The sequence below is a fragment of the Condylura cristata genome, unplaced genomic scaffold (genome assembly GCF_000260355.1).
Source record: "Condylura cristata isolate star-nosed mole 26May11 unplaced genomic scaffold, ConCri1.0 scaffold00011, whole genome shotgun sequence".
Classification (NCBI taxonomy): Eukaryota; Metazoa; Chordata; class Mammalia; order Eulipotyphla; family Talpidae; genus Condylura; species Condylura cristata.
Window position 1 is genome coordinate 39,957,283 of NW_004567112.1, and position 16,917 is coordinate 39,974,199.

Consider the following 16,917-nt stretch of genomic DNA (forward strand, 5'->3'; position numbering starts at 1 on the left):
ACCTTTCCAATTATTAATTTTTACTACCTCTTGTATCTGTCAGTCAAGGAAGAGTTCAGTTCATCGTGTTCCACACTGCATTTCAGCAATGGAATAGGATTTACACATCATAACTCATCCTTCTAAAATATTCCTTCAGATAAAGAGTTCTTTTAAAGAAATAAGCTACAATTCAAACTTAAACAGCATCCAAAGATATACTAAAGCCATTACCATTAAGATTTTACTATGCTGAAAATATAAAACATCGAAATGAAATTGAACTAGTAATATACACAAAGACATTATAGGCATAATCTACAAGGAGAAAACATCTACATCAATGAATTCTGAGTATCTTAATACAAATTACTATTCAACAAGACTAAAGGAGTGCCACTTAATATCTCTACTATATACAGTTATAGCTCTACTATATACACCTACCTACTTGATACAGCTAGAATTAGTAAAGTGGGTATATACCTGAATTTAAAATAAATATTTAATTTTACCTTTACAAGTCTAGCAGGATGCTGAAATCCATCTCGAAGTTCCTGTGGGTCTTCAGCAAGAGCACATGACTTATGATACAAATCTTCCATACTAGGGCTAGCCATCAGCATTACCTATTATAGTCAAATAATTCAATCCTGTCAAAAGTCTAAAGTAATGTAAAAAAATGAGAAGCACTACTAATTATCCTTACATATATTAGATAACCAGTAACTTTTTATAAATATGGAAAGTAAAATGTTACAGCAGAAATGATATTAGATACATTATAATTATATAATTCTAACTTTTCAAGAGATTCTTTCATTAAATCAATGTTTTAAAATAAGAGAATACTACTGACAAAGAGAAATATACTGGGCTGTTACCCTGTAACCCAAGATATAGTGCATTCACTCACATTGCATTTTATCTGGGACCACTGGAGGTCATAGAACATTTCAAAACACCCAGTAAATAAACTTCATCTTCACATTTTTATGGAATTAAAATGCTAAAACATTAGCCATAAATCTGTATTTTAAAGAGGTTAAGGCAAAAGAAGATGAAATTACTTAAATAATCAAAACAAAATCAGACAGACAAGAGGAAGACATGGGTATTCTGCCTTAAACCTAATAACCACTTTGACGATTGCTCACATACACTCTAAATAAGAATAAATGTTCAGGAATTTTAGCTTCATATCACGATGGAATACAAACCTTTGCACTGTATAAGTGGTCAGCATCTGGTGGATCAAGAATGGCCATATTTTTCTCTAAGGACTCTACTTCTCTGTGCATTACATAGAAATTGCAGTAATTTCCCAGCTGAAATGGTCTTGACAAAGGGAAAGCATCCACCCATGTAAACTGAGCATCAAAAAAGTCACTAGGTATATATAAATTCTGATAACGACGCCTTAGTTCCATCATGTCACAACTAGGACTGAAAAACAGACATAAGTAGTAAATAAGCAGCCTTAACACCAAAGATTACATATGCAAAGATTCACTCAATTCTGAGGCTAAATATATAATCTAACAGAGTTAAAAGCCAACTGAAAGGGCACAATTATTAAGCTACAATATTTTTTTAAAGATTTATGCATATAGAACTGGGGTACAGGCCAGAGGTGCAGGGACAATGAGAGGAGTCACCAGAGGTTAAGTGGGGAGCAGAATAGATTGATGAATTACACTGCTGAGGGGAGCAGAAGCTGAAACAGGAGAGGTCTGCTGCGCCATGTGAGTTTACTAAGAGATCTGAATGTGTAACTAGTATTTAGGTGTTACATTTATTTCTTTTTTGTGTGTAGCTTACAGTTCACTAGAGAAGACCCTTTGAAATAACTTCAACCCCAGCTTCAGAGAAGATCTAAACAAAACTAGCTCTGTTCAGTTGAGACTGTGTCATTTTTAAGAAAATTATGATTCATATAAGGAGTAAGTAAAAAGAGTGGTAGTAAGACCCTCCCTGGTGGCACAGCGGGTTAAAGCACAGCACTAAGAAGCTAAAGCCACTTCAGCATGAGTTCAATCCCAGCTCGCCCCGGAGGTGACCACATGGTGCAGCAGACCTCTCCTGGCCCACCAGCTGCTCCCCTCAGCAGTGAGCTTCGTTAGTCAGCCTGTTCTGCTCCCCACTCTGTCTCTGGTGAAGCCTCTCACCATCCCTGCAACTCTGACTTATATCCCAGTTCTGTATGAATAAATAAATCTTAAAAAAAAAAAAAAATAAAAAGAGTGGTAGTAAACAAGTATGTGTGCTCCTCAACCAGGTTTAAACAATATAGAAAAAATACAACTTTTATTCACTAGGAAGATAGCAAGCATACATATATTCAGAAGTGAATATAAAAATCCAAAAATTTTTTTTTTAATTATCCATATATCCATACCTCTCTGAGTTAATGTTTAAGATCCATACCTGATTGTTTACTACGTAAAGAGGGGATAACTTTCTTGCCTTTTAAGTCTGGCATACTGATTTTTTTAAAGGATGACTTCCTTTTTCCTAAGAAAAAAGCAGAGCTTTTAAAGGAAAGGAATTGAAAGGTAAGTCAATCTCGTAAAAGGTCAAGTTATTTCTGTTGAAACCAAAATGTAAAGTGGAAAAAAACAGCAATGTGTAAGAAAGAAAGACAACTGAAGTGTCTCTGTTAAAGACAACTAAAGACAAAGGTATGCTATGTGGACTAATATATTTGCAGGAACATCTTTTTATTTAAAGCCTAAAATTACGAGGGGGGTGATATAACCTACCAGCTATGGTTGCTGATATAATTATTTGTAGGATTCTGCTGTCAAAATAGGAAAGAGGTATTTGAGTTGTTTTGTGTTTAAAAGAAGTGCTACAAACAGGAAATATGTGTTACACTTCTCTAATTCCCCATCACCAGAATTTTTGAAGTCATATATTTTATACTCCAAAAAGAAGTATCAATAAATCATTTCTTGGCATATAGTCTATCATCTTCTTATTAACTTCAGAAACTCTTTATTTCCATAACCACAGAAGAGGTATGGACATTTGAAGATTTGTATTTGTAATTAAGGCTCATTTGATGTACTGGGAACTTACTTCAAAGTGGTAAGGTGAAACTAAAGATTTTACTTTGAAGGGGAAAGACAGCTGTTCGATTTATGTCCTGTGTCAACTCTTCTTAGAATAGCTTTCTACATTGGAAACATTTAGATGAGTTAAAAGCAGAACTGCTCTATTTAACTTACGTGGGGCAGGGAAAGTAGATTTGGTTCCAAATATGTAGACTAGATGTTTATTATCAAAATAAAAGAATTAACAAGAAAGCTAGTATAACGAGTACTTGCTGATTTCCCCATTAAGTAGGAGTAAATGAATACCAACTACCTAACAATTAAGCAGTCACCAAGAAGGATTTTTGGGACATTCAGTAGCTTAATAAAACAAAATCTAGCACTGAATATATAGAAGCTTTATCTTTTAGAAGGCCAATATTATGAATATTATCTTTTTAAAACTTTTTATTTATTTTTGTATAGAACTGGGGTATAGACCAGAGGTACGGGCATTAAGAGGATTCACCAGAGACAGAGTGGGGAACAGAACAGGTGGATCTACTGAAATACATTGCTAGGGTGAGCAGCAGGTAAACAGAAATGCTCTGCTGCACCGTATATGGGCTAGCTCCCCGGCCGGGGATCAAACTCAGGCCTTAGTGGTGATAGCGCTGAGGCTTATTAACACCTAGGCCTGGGAGACCCCTGAATATTAATAATTATATTTTGTTGAAAGGTAGCACTACCCTCTAAGGACAACAACATACATGCAGTTATTTGTCCCTAAACAGCTTTCAACACCTCTTTTAATTCTTTAGCTCTCTTATTTTACTCTGGTTTTTCTATAGTTTATCATATACACAACTGTCAGTTCCAGAACCACCTTTTCCTTAGAGTAAATTACTTATTTATCAATATACCTTTCTATGAATTACTACGTAGCAACTAGCACCTAGCTGGCCATCACAACTCCCACTACCACCACTAATTACTGACTATCTACAACTGCTACACACTACATTAAGTGCTTTAGGTAAATTAGTTTAAATTTAACCTCACAAAATTTTTCTTAATTGATATTATTTCCACATGGCAGATAAAGCTTGGAATTCTTGGTAATTTGCCCATGACTTCTGATTTCAAGGCTGAAAACTTTATCTATGTATGTATATAGCACATATATCATATGTCTGTGTGTATGTAGGTCACATTTGTATTATACTACTTTACCAATTAACTTCCAATTGGTTTACTGCTATCTTACTATTCCATCATATACAATGGAATATGCATGAACTTAAATGAATAAATCTACATTTGAAAGACTTTAAGGAACAATTTCACAACTGAGGGGCTCCTCCCTCTGTCAACAGGCAATATGCAAACTTGCAAAGAGCAAAACTACTACTTCAAATTGCATTTGAATGCTAATTGCATTTAGTATATAAGAATACTAAATTGCTAGGAAAAGAAAGTTTCCAGAAAAAATGCTCTCCATATAAAACATTCTACCAAATAATACAAAATTAGCTATACAAAAAAAAAATGGTGGAAGAGGGGAAGAACTTACCAATCTAAAGAAAACTTTGAAAACTGAACTGTATAACGTGGAACAACTCTTCGAACTCTCCGAGGTGATCGTTCTCGCTCTCTTCGAGGAGATCTTTCCCGTGAACGTTTTCTCTGAGGAGATCTTTCCCTGGATCTACGTCTTTCTCTCTCCCTTTCACGACTTAAAACAAAATTTTCTGAAATTACTAATATTTCTGTCATTATCAAACTGCTGGTTTTTGTACGTTTTACTGATGTAGCATTGGATTATACTAGTTTTTGATGTGATAATTATAAATCTATACCTGCATATACTACATTAAGTTTACCACTAAAATTCAATTCCATGCATCACCACATAACTGACCTAATTTACCCTATATAGCCATCTCTCAAAACAAGTACTTTATAGTCTTTACTGTTCAATTGTTCAAAGTTCTTTAATATAGACGATACTAGCAAGATTCCACAGAATGCATTTTAAAAAATAAAACTGTGGTAAAATATAAATGACATAAAATTATTTTAATTTTTAGGTATATAGTTTAGTAGATTAAGTATATTCACAATGTGCAGTCATCAACATTATCAAAAATATGCTTTTAAAAACCTACCTTCGGTCATCTTTCCTGTTAGGCACTTGATCCCCTCTGTCATTCCTTCCTGAAAATCTGGATGGTGGATCTAACCTTCGTGCTGGTTGTGGCTGTGAAACTATACGGACAGGAGGCTGCAGTAGACCAGCTTTAAAACATAAAGAAAAAAAGTTTTAACTTAAACTAAGTCAATAGTATTATCTAGTTAAATTTTATAGATAGAAAGTGGCTGGCCCAGGAAAGACAAATTTCCCCCTGCAACCCTTTCAAAATGTAAAACTTGTTTTTATTAGCTTGGGGGCCATACAAAACCAGACTATGAGCCAAACCCAGGAGTTACAGTTTGCCAATCCTCAGTCTACAGACACTGAGCTAAACTGCTTCACAAGATACTCAGCAGATATAAGCATATTCCAGATTACTCCCACAGGCAAAAAGGAACCCCTTCTTATGGACAGATTTAAGGACACTACTTTGACCAAGTAATCAAATCCAGCATGAACAACAGAGTAAGATCTGACAACATGTGCCTTCCAGTGTGATACATTATGAATTACAAAAAGCACACTTAGGGGCCTCCCTGGTGGTGCAAGAGGTTTACAGCACAATGAAGCTAGTAAGAGCCGCTGCAGCATAAGTTCAATCCTCAGCTAGGGAGGTGACTCACAGAGCGTGGCAGACCTCTCCTGGCCTGCATGCTACCTGCTCCCCTCAGCAGTGTATTTCAGTACATCTGCCTGTTCTGCTCCCCACTCTGTCTCTGGTGGATCCTCTCACCGCCCTACACCTCTGGCCTGTACCCCAGTTCTTGTATGCATAAATAAATAAATCTTAAAAAAAAAAAATCAAGTCAATTAGCCTAATTTCTTTAAGAAGTATCAAAAAAAAGGAGAAACTATTCTATGACAAAGAAACATAACCAAATATGGTGCAAGAAACTTGACTGGCTTACTAATTAGAAAGGAAAGATATAAAAAGACTGTGTGGTAGGTGGGGATATCTGAATATAAATAGGATGTTTACATGTGTTTTCTTTGATGTGATAAGAGATTAGTTTTAAAGCAGTTTATTTTAGAAAAGACATGCTTAATGGGAAATGCCCAAAGTTTAAGTACTTCAAATGATTAAGCAAAAAGTATAGATTTGTACACATAAATGCAAACAAAACCATGGTGAAATGTTAACCATTCAAAGTTGTGAGTATGTAAGTGATCGTTACACTATTCCTTCAGTATTTTTATATAGTTGAAATTTTCCGTAGTACAAATTTGAGAGAGGGAAAAAACTTATTAGCCAATGCATGAATGTTTCTTATGTTAAATAACACTATTCCAAATAATCAAATAGACTGGCATTGCTGAAAACATACTAATTGCACATGAAAATTCCCCTACTTTTCTAGCAATTGAACCTTTTAGCTAATACCCAACACCACTAACATCAATCTCATTTTACCACCTCTCTTTTCTCTTCCTTCTTTTTCTACCATACTCTCATTATTGCTGTCAATCATCTTCACAGAACACATCACCACCCCAAAACACAACTACTTTCTTGAGTCTTCCAACAGAAACCCTATCTCTTGAGGCAGGGAAGGGGATAAATGGTATTTAAGAACCAATCTACAATTGGAAAATAAAAGCTCTATGGAAAATAATCAAAAATCATAAATCTGAAGATCACCTACTGGAAGACCAAGTAGTTTGGAAACAGTTTGGCATTACCTAGGTAAATAAGTTTAAGGGCAATTTCAGACCAAGCAATTTCAACCAAAGGTATAAAAATTTGTGCACAATGTCCCTGGACATCATGTGTATGAGAATATTCATAGTATTTCAGGAAACAAGCCAAGAAATATTACAAATATTAACCAAAGAACAGATAAATTGTATAATATCTAAACAATGGAATGGAATATAATGCAATTATGAAAATGAAAAAATTAATTGCATGGCATAACTAGTATGATAAATTTATAACACTTTGGGGAAAAGTCTTAAAGATTATAAAAGGAATCATACATCATGTAAATTTCAAAATGAGTCAAACTGCATTAATAGGATATATTATTAGGATGCCCCTTTTAAGAGAAAAATGACTTAAAATACCCAATTAAGTAGGCTTCTATAAGTCAAGGTTATCATTTTTGACACTGAATACAATGTCCAGAGTTTCAAACTATCAATTTGCAAAGAAAAATTTAACAGGGCTCATTTATTTGATGTACTATGGTTCCAAGTATAATCTAGAGTGCTATCATCAGACTGACATATACATAAAATCTTAGTATGGCTACATAAGTCTTACAAATATTTTCTAGCATTACAGATAAGACACTAATGAGTAAGGGGATTAATAGCTGTAATATTTATTTTAAGCTCACAAAGAACATATATCTGAATTCCCTAGTCCCTGGATTTATTTTATTGCAACAGGCAATGAAAAAAAATTTCCTTACAGCTACAGAATTAGAAGCAGTCTATGCAAAATATTTAAGCTTGCTGTCAAGTTCTCAGGAAGCCCTATCTATACCTTTCTGTAATTGAAAGTGCACTTTCATTATTTTAACAACCAAATAGTCATGCAGTTGTCTGAAACATAAAAAGCAAAGCTATAATGCATATAATACCTTTCTGCTGTGGCTGCTGTAATAAAGGTTGTGGCTGAGTCTGCAATAATGGTGTAATAGAAGCTGCTGAAATCTGTGCCTGCAGCAAAGACTGTGGCTGGGGTTGTGCCTGAACACCAAATGTTGTCTGCGGTGCAATTGGCTGAAGTACTGCAGGAGGTGTCTTCAATAAGGGTTGGGTTTGGGACTGATTCTTAACAATAAAAGAATAAAGAGAAAAAAGTCTTTGTGAAAAGTCTTTGTGAAGACTCAATTTTGTATTACAAAATTCAGTAATTTATATACCTGATTTGGCAGCGTTTGGATTCTTTGTGCATTCCATTTAAAAGGCATATTGGGATTATATGTAGCTTCAACCAATACTCTGTCACCCACTTGAGGGGTTTTCCCTTTTACAGCACTGCAAAATAAATAAAAGACAAAATATGACTAAAAGAGATTCCTCAAAAAAAGATTTAAGTATTTAATATTTCAAAGTTAACTATATCCAAAGAAATCTAAGTAGCACTTCAAAAAGTAGACAAACCTCCTAGAATAGAATCATTTTATTTTAGAATAGTCATGTTTCACCTTCTCTATATAAATATACAGGTTTTGAAGTAGAATAATTTCTTATCAAATACTCTCATATTGTCTCCCTCCTTTTACAGCATTTTCTAGCACTGACAACCCAAGAGTAAGATTTGCTTTGGGCTTTGGCAAGATGAAAATCTTTATAGATTGGTGAAAAAATCTTATCAAGTAATTAAATTTAATTTCCAAAATATACTTCTAAGCAAATTCATTAGATTATATATATATATATATATATATATATATATATATATATATAAATTAAAAAAGAGGCTTCCCTGGTGGTGCAGGGATTAAAGTTTCAGCACTATGAAGCTATCACCAGCCATTGTGAGCTGAGCTGAATTGGGTCCACAGCCAGGGAGCTGACCCAACATGGCACAACAGACCTCTCCTGTCTCACCCACTGCTCCTCTCAGCAATGTTTATCAGTGTATGCACATGTCCTACATGCTACACTGTCTCTGATGAATCTTATCCTCCAGCTCCTCTGGCCTACACCCCGGCTCTTCTACATAATAAATAAATAACTCTTAAAAAAATAAAATAGCTAGAGAAATTCCTATTTCCTGTAACTGCTATAGCTCATCCTTCAACCCCACTCATTAATTTTCAATAAAAATTTAGTATACACTATCATTAGATGTCACAGGAAATTAAATTTTAAAAGCCATCACTATTCTAATCCCAGTCTGTCTATGAATATTGCTAGAAATATCAACTCACTCCTATCAAACATTTATAAGGATTCACCCTAACTACTTGGTCCAAAAAAATCAAAATAACTTCAGTCACATTCTACATCAAAAAAAGAAGTCAGAAGTACAAATATAATATAAATTAGATGACTGAAATAGAAAATTAGAGCTAAACCATAATGCTATGCCATGATTGATACTTAATACTTCTGCCAACCAATAAATACTTAATGCTAATCATTTAATGCTTAAATACAAAAAAGTATTTGCCAACACCTAATGAGGTTTACCTAAGCTGAAAAAATACATCTTCATCCACAAATCCAAACGTATCATGTAGTTTTGTAACCACCCCTGTAAAAACACGCTGTTTCTGAGGTTGGGTTTGTTGTTGACTGGACCTTGGTGTTGGATATGATACAGTTATCTGTGCTGCAGGCTGAGGAGTAGACAGGCTAAGGCTTGTAGGCAGTGCAACAGCTGGCTATAAAACAAAATCAATACCAAATTAAGGAATGATATGAAACAACTTAGTACAAAGCACTACTTTAAATTAACTTCAATGATAAAAATAATTAATAATATAAATATATTTTCTAAATCTGAAGGTAAGACTCAAGTCTGAGAATTTTTGAGTTATTGTTGATCTATCTCATCATGAAGTCCCCTTAGATGAATGTTTCATAGGTTGTTTCAAGGAGAAAAAACATACAATAATGCAATGGAGTTGGGGAAAAAAAAAAACAAACAGCATGTTTAGTTGGCTCTTAGAAATGCAAAATCAGTGAACAAGATGATATAAAGACTCAAAAAATTCTATCTAAGTGAAATAAATCAGATAAAGACAGCTATTGTATGATCTTACACATGTGAGTAATCTAAAAGAATAGATCAAAGAACCATTGGAAAAAGAGACTAGATTGATGGCTACCAAAGGAGAGAACAAAGATGGGTACAAACTTCCAGTTATACGAAAAATAAGTTCTGGGGATATAATATAAACAATTACTGTAGGTAATAACTACTGTATATTTGAAAATTTTCCAGAGATCTTAACAGTTCTCATCAGAATAAATATTTAATTGTAACATGATACATATTACCTAAAATGAGTGTGGTGATCATTTCACAATATATACATGTATCAAACCATTTTGTTGTATACCTTAAATGAATGTTTTATCAATTATAGCTTAATACAACTGGAAGGAAAACTGTTATTACTTTTATTGGTTTTTTCTAACACAATCAAGCATGAACAATAACATTACAACTTTTGTATATAAAAGAAATAAAATCATTAAGAAGAACAAAACTACCATCTGAACTCTTCAAATCAAACCAAGGAATTTGTTCTATACCTGCTGTAAGAGAAAGCCAGGCTCTCGGTTCTAAAACTAAAAAAACAAAGTCCTATAAATAGTAAAAGGACTCAGAATTTCTTAAAACTGTAACCACAATTTATTTTCTTATAAAATTTAACATCCTCAGAAACTAATGTTTTATGGATATACTTTTAGAAATGCTACTGGAAGGAAACACAAACTTTGATAACCTTTTTACTTAATTTGGAAATTCTACTATTAGAGATTAAACATGTAAGTTTTAGTTAATTTTAGCTCTTTAATAAAGAGAAATGGGGTTGATTTCTCAACTAAATTGTGCTTTATTTAAAAAAAAAAAAGACAACAGACTCAAGGCTAACAGGTACAACAAATTATAGAGAACTTTCTCAAAGTTACACAGTGAAAATTTTCTCTACTGCTCCTGATCCTCAGCTTATCCAGTTCCCCATCTATGAATTCTGGTCACTAGGTATTAAGAGGTCCCACTTCCTTTTTAACGATTGCATAGTATTTCACTTCAGTACATACCATGTCTCATGGGCCAACTCCAGACCAAAACTTTAGGATCTTGAATAATTTATAAACCAAGAATGTTTTTTAAAATTTTAAAGGTTGTGAAAAAGAAAAATTTTATACATGCAAGAGTCTACAACTGACTCACGAAGTCTAAAATAGCACTTCATATCAAAATTTCAAAAACATTGTAATGTTGCTGAAAAGTAAGCCAATTATGGAACATAATTAGCACCTACTAAGATCAAGCTAAAAAAAATCTGACATCTACAAAAAAACTTCCTAAAACTATTGGCTACAGGGAGAGTATAAAAGCTAAAATCAGTACTAAGTTTAAAATACATCTTACATTTACTCAAATCAGCTTGATCATCAAAAACTATATAAGAAAAAACACAAACAACATACTTCCTATCTTAACATTTTATTGCTAACTATTACATGACTCCAACAAACATTCTTCTCTAAACAGTGAAGTAAAAACTAGAATAGGAATAAAACTGCTCTACTCTTCACTCAGCCAAAAAATAAAGTAATACCAAACTAACCTGTGTTAAAAGAGTCTGCTGAGGTTGCTGTAACTGAAAATAGAAAAACAAACAAAAACAGGAAAGAAAAAGAAAATGATCGATCAGATTTATTGTTTCATAAATGCTTTAAATAAGGAAAATGTATTAAATGGGTACTTCACTTCTAATTCAAAAATGCTTAAGAACTCCCCTGCCTGCCTGGAACTACGCAGATGTCTTTTTCTTTCTTCTTTTCCTTATAAGTGCATCTTTCAAAATGTAAAAAAAAAAAAAAAAAAAAAAACCAGTAATATGGTAACAGAAGTCATCAGGTTTTCCAAAGTATTTCTAACTGTAGATCTGCTACGTAACTAAGGCAGTTGGTAACAATAAAGGATTTTATTTTTTGTTATTTCATAGGACTAACACCCACAACAAAAGACAAGTCCCTAGAAGTAAAGATTTCTAGTTTCTTAGTTCTTGCTAAAATCAGCATCATCAACATGCTACTTGTAACAAAAATCAAAAATTATCAGCAGCTATACAATTCCTATCTACCTCTAAAATGAGAACCACTTCTGATGGCTGATTTACCATAGGCATAGGGACTATATCCTCTTGCTGACAAATGTTTTTTTCTGGCAACGAAAAGTATAAGGTATTGTTATGAGAGAAGAAATTTTAAAATTTTGTATAAGAAACTTGATTTAAGTTATGATAAAATAACCTATGAGGTTTTAATTCAGTTTGCCTGGGGTCACCATAAATGACCTTGTTATACCCAAGTTCACCATGACAGACATTAAATCTACCAAAGTATGACTTTTCTGTAAGTTAAAGATGGATGAGTAATGGCATTTTTAAAGGCAAGAACATTTTAGTATTGCCATTCTCAAGGGGTTCAACATAACAGTTTTAATGTCTTTCACACAGTAGTAAATAAGTTGAAGGTTAACTTTGAGAAAAGAAAACTTGACATCAATCACTTTTCATTTTTTTAGAAGTGTGAAGCATTTATCAGTGGGATACTATAATTCTCAGGGGAAAATGCAATGCTTCTAAAATCTCCAAGGACATTGCCAAGAATAAAAATGGGTCATAGATCTAAGGATAACACTTTATGTTTTGAGGAGCTTCATGTGTCTCCATGGTGACTTTGGATACAGTCATTGCTCCTTCACTCTTATATACCCTCCCCCTCTCCTACATGTCATACTTTCCTAAAGGTTCTTAATGGCACTGAGAAGGAAAAAAGACTTAGCCTCTAAGCATAAAGCAGGTGATTAGGCTAGAAACCATCTAGATTTCAGCAAGGTAAAATTTTTCCTTGACATGCTTCACCTTAGATTCTGTTTGTCTTACCTATTCCTATCATCACTTGAGGAGTATGATTAAGGTATAAGCTTAGGGAAAAGGGGTGAAACTTTAGACTAAGTTAGGAATTTTCAAATTGTTCAAATGTGCGGTGGAGTAGATGATAAGGGGCGGTTCCCTCCCTTTTTTAATAGTTCTATTTTAATATTCTATACATTGGGTTTCTGGGGTGGCAGGAGTAGGTACCGCTGTCAAAAAATAAATGGCTAAAGCCCATGGCTAAAGCTAAAGCTCTCTAGGGTTTAGCCTTTGAATAGAATAAAAAAAACACTCCTTATTTTCACATGTAGTCTAGTACAAAACAGTAAGGCCAGAAATCTCAGACAAATGTATGGATCAAAGCCTCAGTAACAGTGAGTCTTTTAAGATTATCCTCTGTATGCTTTCTTAGAGACATGTGACAAAGAATGACAGCCAAACGAAAATTGGGTTTTAAGGATCTCTCTCTCCTATTAGCCTATCCCTTACCCATCTCATTTCCACCCCGCAAATTCAAATCATACACTAAGGTAATTAACAGGAAATGGAATCTATGCAATTGAATTCGAAACAAGTCACTATTTCTAAATCAATTTCAAAATGGAAAATATAAACTAACCTGTTGTTGCACACTATACAGGGCCTGCTGAGGTTGTGAATATTGCTGGAAAAAAAAGATTTTAAAGAAAAATATTAAATGTTCTATTCATTCTCAAAAAGTGATGTACATACATATAAATACATAACCAAAATTACGCCAGAAGAAATTTTCTGGAATAAATAAAACTTCATCTAAAATAAACAAAATGGTAAGACTTAAATTTGGGATCCATCAAGAACTGAGTTTCATTCAATTATTTAAGGCATAAGTACCCAGTTTAAGAATTTTGGCTATGTAACTACATTTCTCTGTACGCACTGAGTATAAAACTATACGAGCGCTCCCTGATGGCTAAGGGATTAAAGTGCAGCAAGGCAAAGCTAGCTGCAGCCACTTCTATGGCTTTTTTTGAAAATCAAACTTAAGCTTGAGTTTGATCCCCAGCCAGGGAGGTGACCCACACGGCGCAGCAGACTTCTATCTGCCCCCTGCTCCCCTCAGCATTCACTGTACTTCGTCGATCACAGCCCCTGTACCTCTTGCCTGTACCCCAGTTCTGGATGCATAAATAAATAAAATCTTTTAAAAAACAAAACAAAAAGAAAAAACTATATGCATAATAAAATCCCACAACCACTTTAATACTGAAGGTATAGATTTGATAAGTTTTCTATGTTACATATTAAAGCCTACTGAAGAATCATTCACCTGTTGCAATGCAGCTGCTGCAGCAGCGGCTTGTTGTTGTAGTGCTGCAGTCTGAGTTAATTGATAGTTTGCTGGGGTTTGCGTGGTGAGGCCCGCTGCTGCCAATGCAGTTTGCTGTGTATAAATGGTAGGAGATGCTCCAAGGAGTGATGGCTGCTGAACACCCAATGCAGCTGAAATGAGATTTTAAAAAAAGGAGGGGGTGGGGGGGGTGTAGGAATCAATGTTATTTGGATCCTTTCCAAGAATTTTCCATGAGTACTTAGTTATGCATTATACTAAAAATCATATAGGAAGATTTGCCACACTGAAAATTTCCTACAAGACAACATTTCATGCACTTCTATTTTGCATTAAAGAACTGACTTCAGGCTCAGTGAATTTTATTCAGAATGTACCTGGAGCAATGTAATGGGATTACACAGATGGGAAATAAAAATAATAATAATTATTATAAAACTAGGAAACAGACAGAAACACTTAAAAAGCACTCTAAGTTTTCAATTTTAATACACTATAATACTGAGCATAAAGATAAATTTAACCATACAGTGATTTACAACGATCACCTGTATTCAGAATAACAGATTTAAGTACTTAACAACTTATTTAAAAGTTGAAGAGAATGTGAAAAAGACTATTTGATGCTTTTATGTAATTCCATTTAATGCAAAAAACAACAAAAATTCCATTCTAGCATACATTTTCAAAATTATATCTCCTGGAAAACAGACTAGTTCCCTGGAAGACTAGTTTAGGGGAAAAAAGTAGCCAGCGGTTAAAATATGCAGGTAACAGGGGGCCTCCCTAATGGCCTAGGGTTAAGTCTAGTCATAACACCTCTACAGCCTGAGTTCAATCCCCAGCCAGGGAGGTGGCCCACACAAGGCACAGCAGAACCCTCCTGTCTCGCCCACTGCTCCCCTCAGCAGTACATTTCATAAATCTGCCTGCTCTGCTCTCCACTGTGTCTGTGTCTGATGAATCCTCTCTTCCCTTCCACTCTGGCCTCCACCGAGTTCTTCTACCCAAAAATAAAAATCTTTAAAGAAAAAGAAAAGAAAATCTTTATTTAAAAAAAGGAGACTTTCAGGTGGGAATAAACATCCCAAATGGAATACATGTTTACTACATGCTTATCACATTAGCTTTTATCTTTAAGGTAAGTCATGTCATAGATGGGCAGAGAGGTAAAATCAAACGGTTTTAAATAGGAAGAAGGAAATAGCAACACCAATATAAGTTCAAAATGAGGTTAACTGCAATGAGAATAGAGGAAAAGGTACAAAATCTAGGGCAGAGGTTCTAACTAATGGGTCCTATCAACCTTCTGAAATCGCCTGCAAAACTGCAGGCAAGAAAACCGAAAGTATTCATCAGATTCCCAAAGGGGTTCTATGGGCACCCCCCTCAAAGGTGAAAAACTGTTTAGAATAACAGAAATTCTCCTGTTAACACTAGACAGGGAAAGATGCTAGGAAAAATTAGTATTTTAAATCCTAAGATTGGAATGTTTGTTCTGCATCTGACAGAATTAATATTGATGGTTCAAATACAAGCACACTTCCTTTTATTTTGCTTTAGATACTGTATTTTACAAAATGTAGCTTTGTGGCAACACTGCATTGAGCAGATTTAAATGGTGCCTTTTCCCAACAGCATGTGTTCACTTCATTGTCTTTGTATAAATCTCACAATTATTTCAAACTTTTTCTTTATTATATGCTATAGTATCTGTTCTGGGAAATTTCTGATACTACTATTATAACTGTTTTAGGGTGCCATGAACTATCTGTGACCTTGTAAGATAGTCAATATGACTGCTGACCTGTGTGTTCTGACGATTCCACGCTCTCCTCAGATGTCCCTTTTCTCTAAGACACAATATTGAAATTAAGCCAGTAACTTTACAATGGCCTGTAAATGTCTGAAAGGAATAATTGCAAGTCTCATTTTAAATCAAAAGCTTAAAAATATGTTTGGAGAGGAAGGCAAGTAGAAAAACAAGACAGACAGAAACTGGGACTCAAATGTCAAATAGTCAAATTGTAAATGCAAAGGAAAAGTTCTTGAAGGAAATTGAAAGTGCTATTCCAATGAGAACAGGAGTAGTAAGACAGCAAAATTACCGCTTACATGGATAGTTTCAGTGATTTGAGTAGAAGACCAAAATAGTCACAACATCCCCTCATGCCCAATTCTGGTCAAAGCATTAGTTCTTCAATTCTAGGAAGGTTGAGACTGGCGAGGACGCAGAAGGAAACTCTGAGAATGAGGAGAGGTTGCTTCTAAGGGTTAAGGAAAAGGAGTTGTCTCCATAACCCAAAAGTACAAAGGGAAGCAGCAAGGGTTGGCAGAAGTTGGTTGCAGTAAATTATCCAGACCTAGCTAAGAAACTGAAGGTGGCTACACTAAACAATTTTCAAAGAACAGTTTTATGGTTTATTATTTATTATTATTTATTGGAAGATGCCATTTAAGACTTTCGTAGCTAGAAAGAAGTCAATGCCTGAGTTTCAACAAAGAGTTAGGAGGACTAAGACAAGCTGGTGACTAAACTGAAGAAATTTTCATTACCATTTCAAAAGTCCCAGGACCCTTAAGAAAAATGATAAATTTGCACTGCTTATGCTCTATAAAGAGCAACAAAGCATGGATGACAACATTTCTGTTCTACAATAGTTTTTTTTTGAAGATTTATTTATTCATACAGAACTGGGGTACAAGCCAGAGATGCGGAGGGTGAGAGGATGCACCAGAGACAGAGTGGGGAGCAGAACAGGCAGATCAACGAAGTACACTGCTGAGGGGAGCAGCGGGCGG

The 16,917-nt window shown here is 34.5% G+C and overlaps 1 protein-coding gene across 1 annotated transcript in view; it reads right to left on the minus strand.

Moving 5' to 3' along the window:
* Positions 1-16,917, minus strand: part of CCAR1 (cell division cycle and apoptosis regulator 1) — a 45,434-nt gene that overhangs the window by 19,957 nt on the left and 8,560 nt on the right. The window contains exons 3-12 of the mRNA XM_012723747.1: positions 14,095-14,267; positions 13,405-13,449; positions 11,472-11,504; positions 9,355-9,548; positions 8,079-8,193; positions 7,794-7,986; positions 5,183-5,312; positions 4,588-4,749; positions 1,200-1,425; positions 495-608 (exon numbers count right to left, since the gene is read on the minus strand). Of these exons, the coding sequence (XP_012579201.1) occupies positions 495-608; positions 1,200-1,425; positions 4,588-4,749; positions 5,183-5,312; positions 7,794-7,986; positions 8,079-8,193; positions 9,355-9,548; positions 11,472-11,504; positions 13,405-13,449; positions 14,095-14,267 (1,385 nt within the window). The remainder of the gene's footprint in view (positions 1-494; positions 609-1,199; positions 1,426-4,587; positions 4,750-5,182; positions 5,313-7,793; positions 7,987-8,078; positions 8,194-9,354; positions 9,549-11,471; positions 11,505-13,404; positions 13,450-14,094; positions 14,268-16,917) is intronic.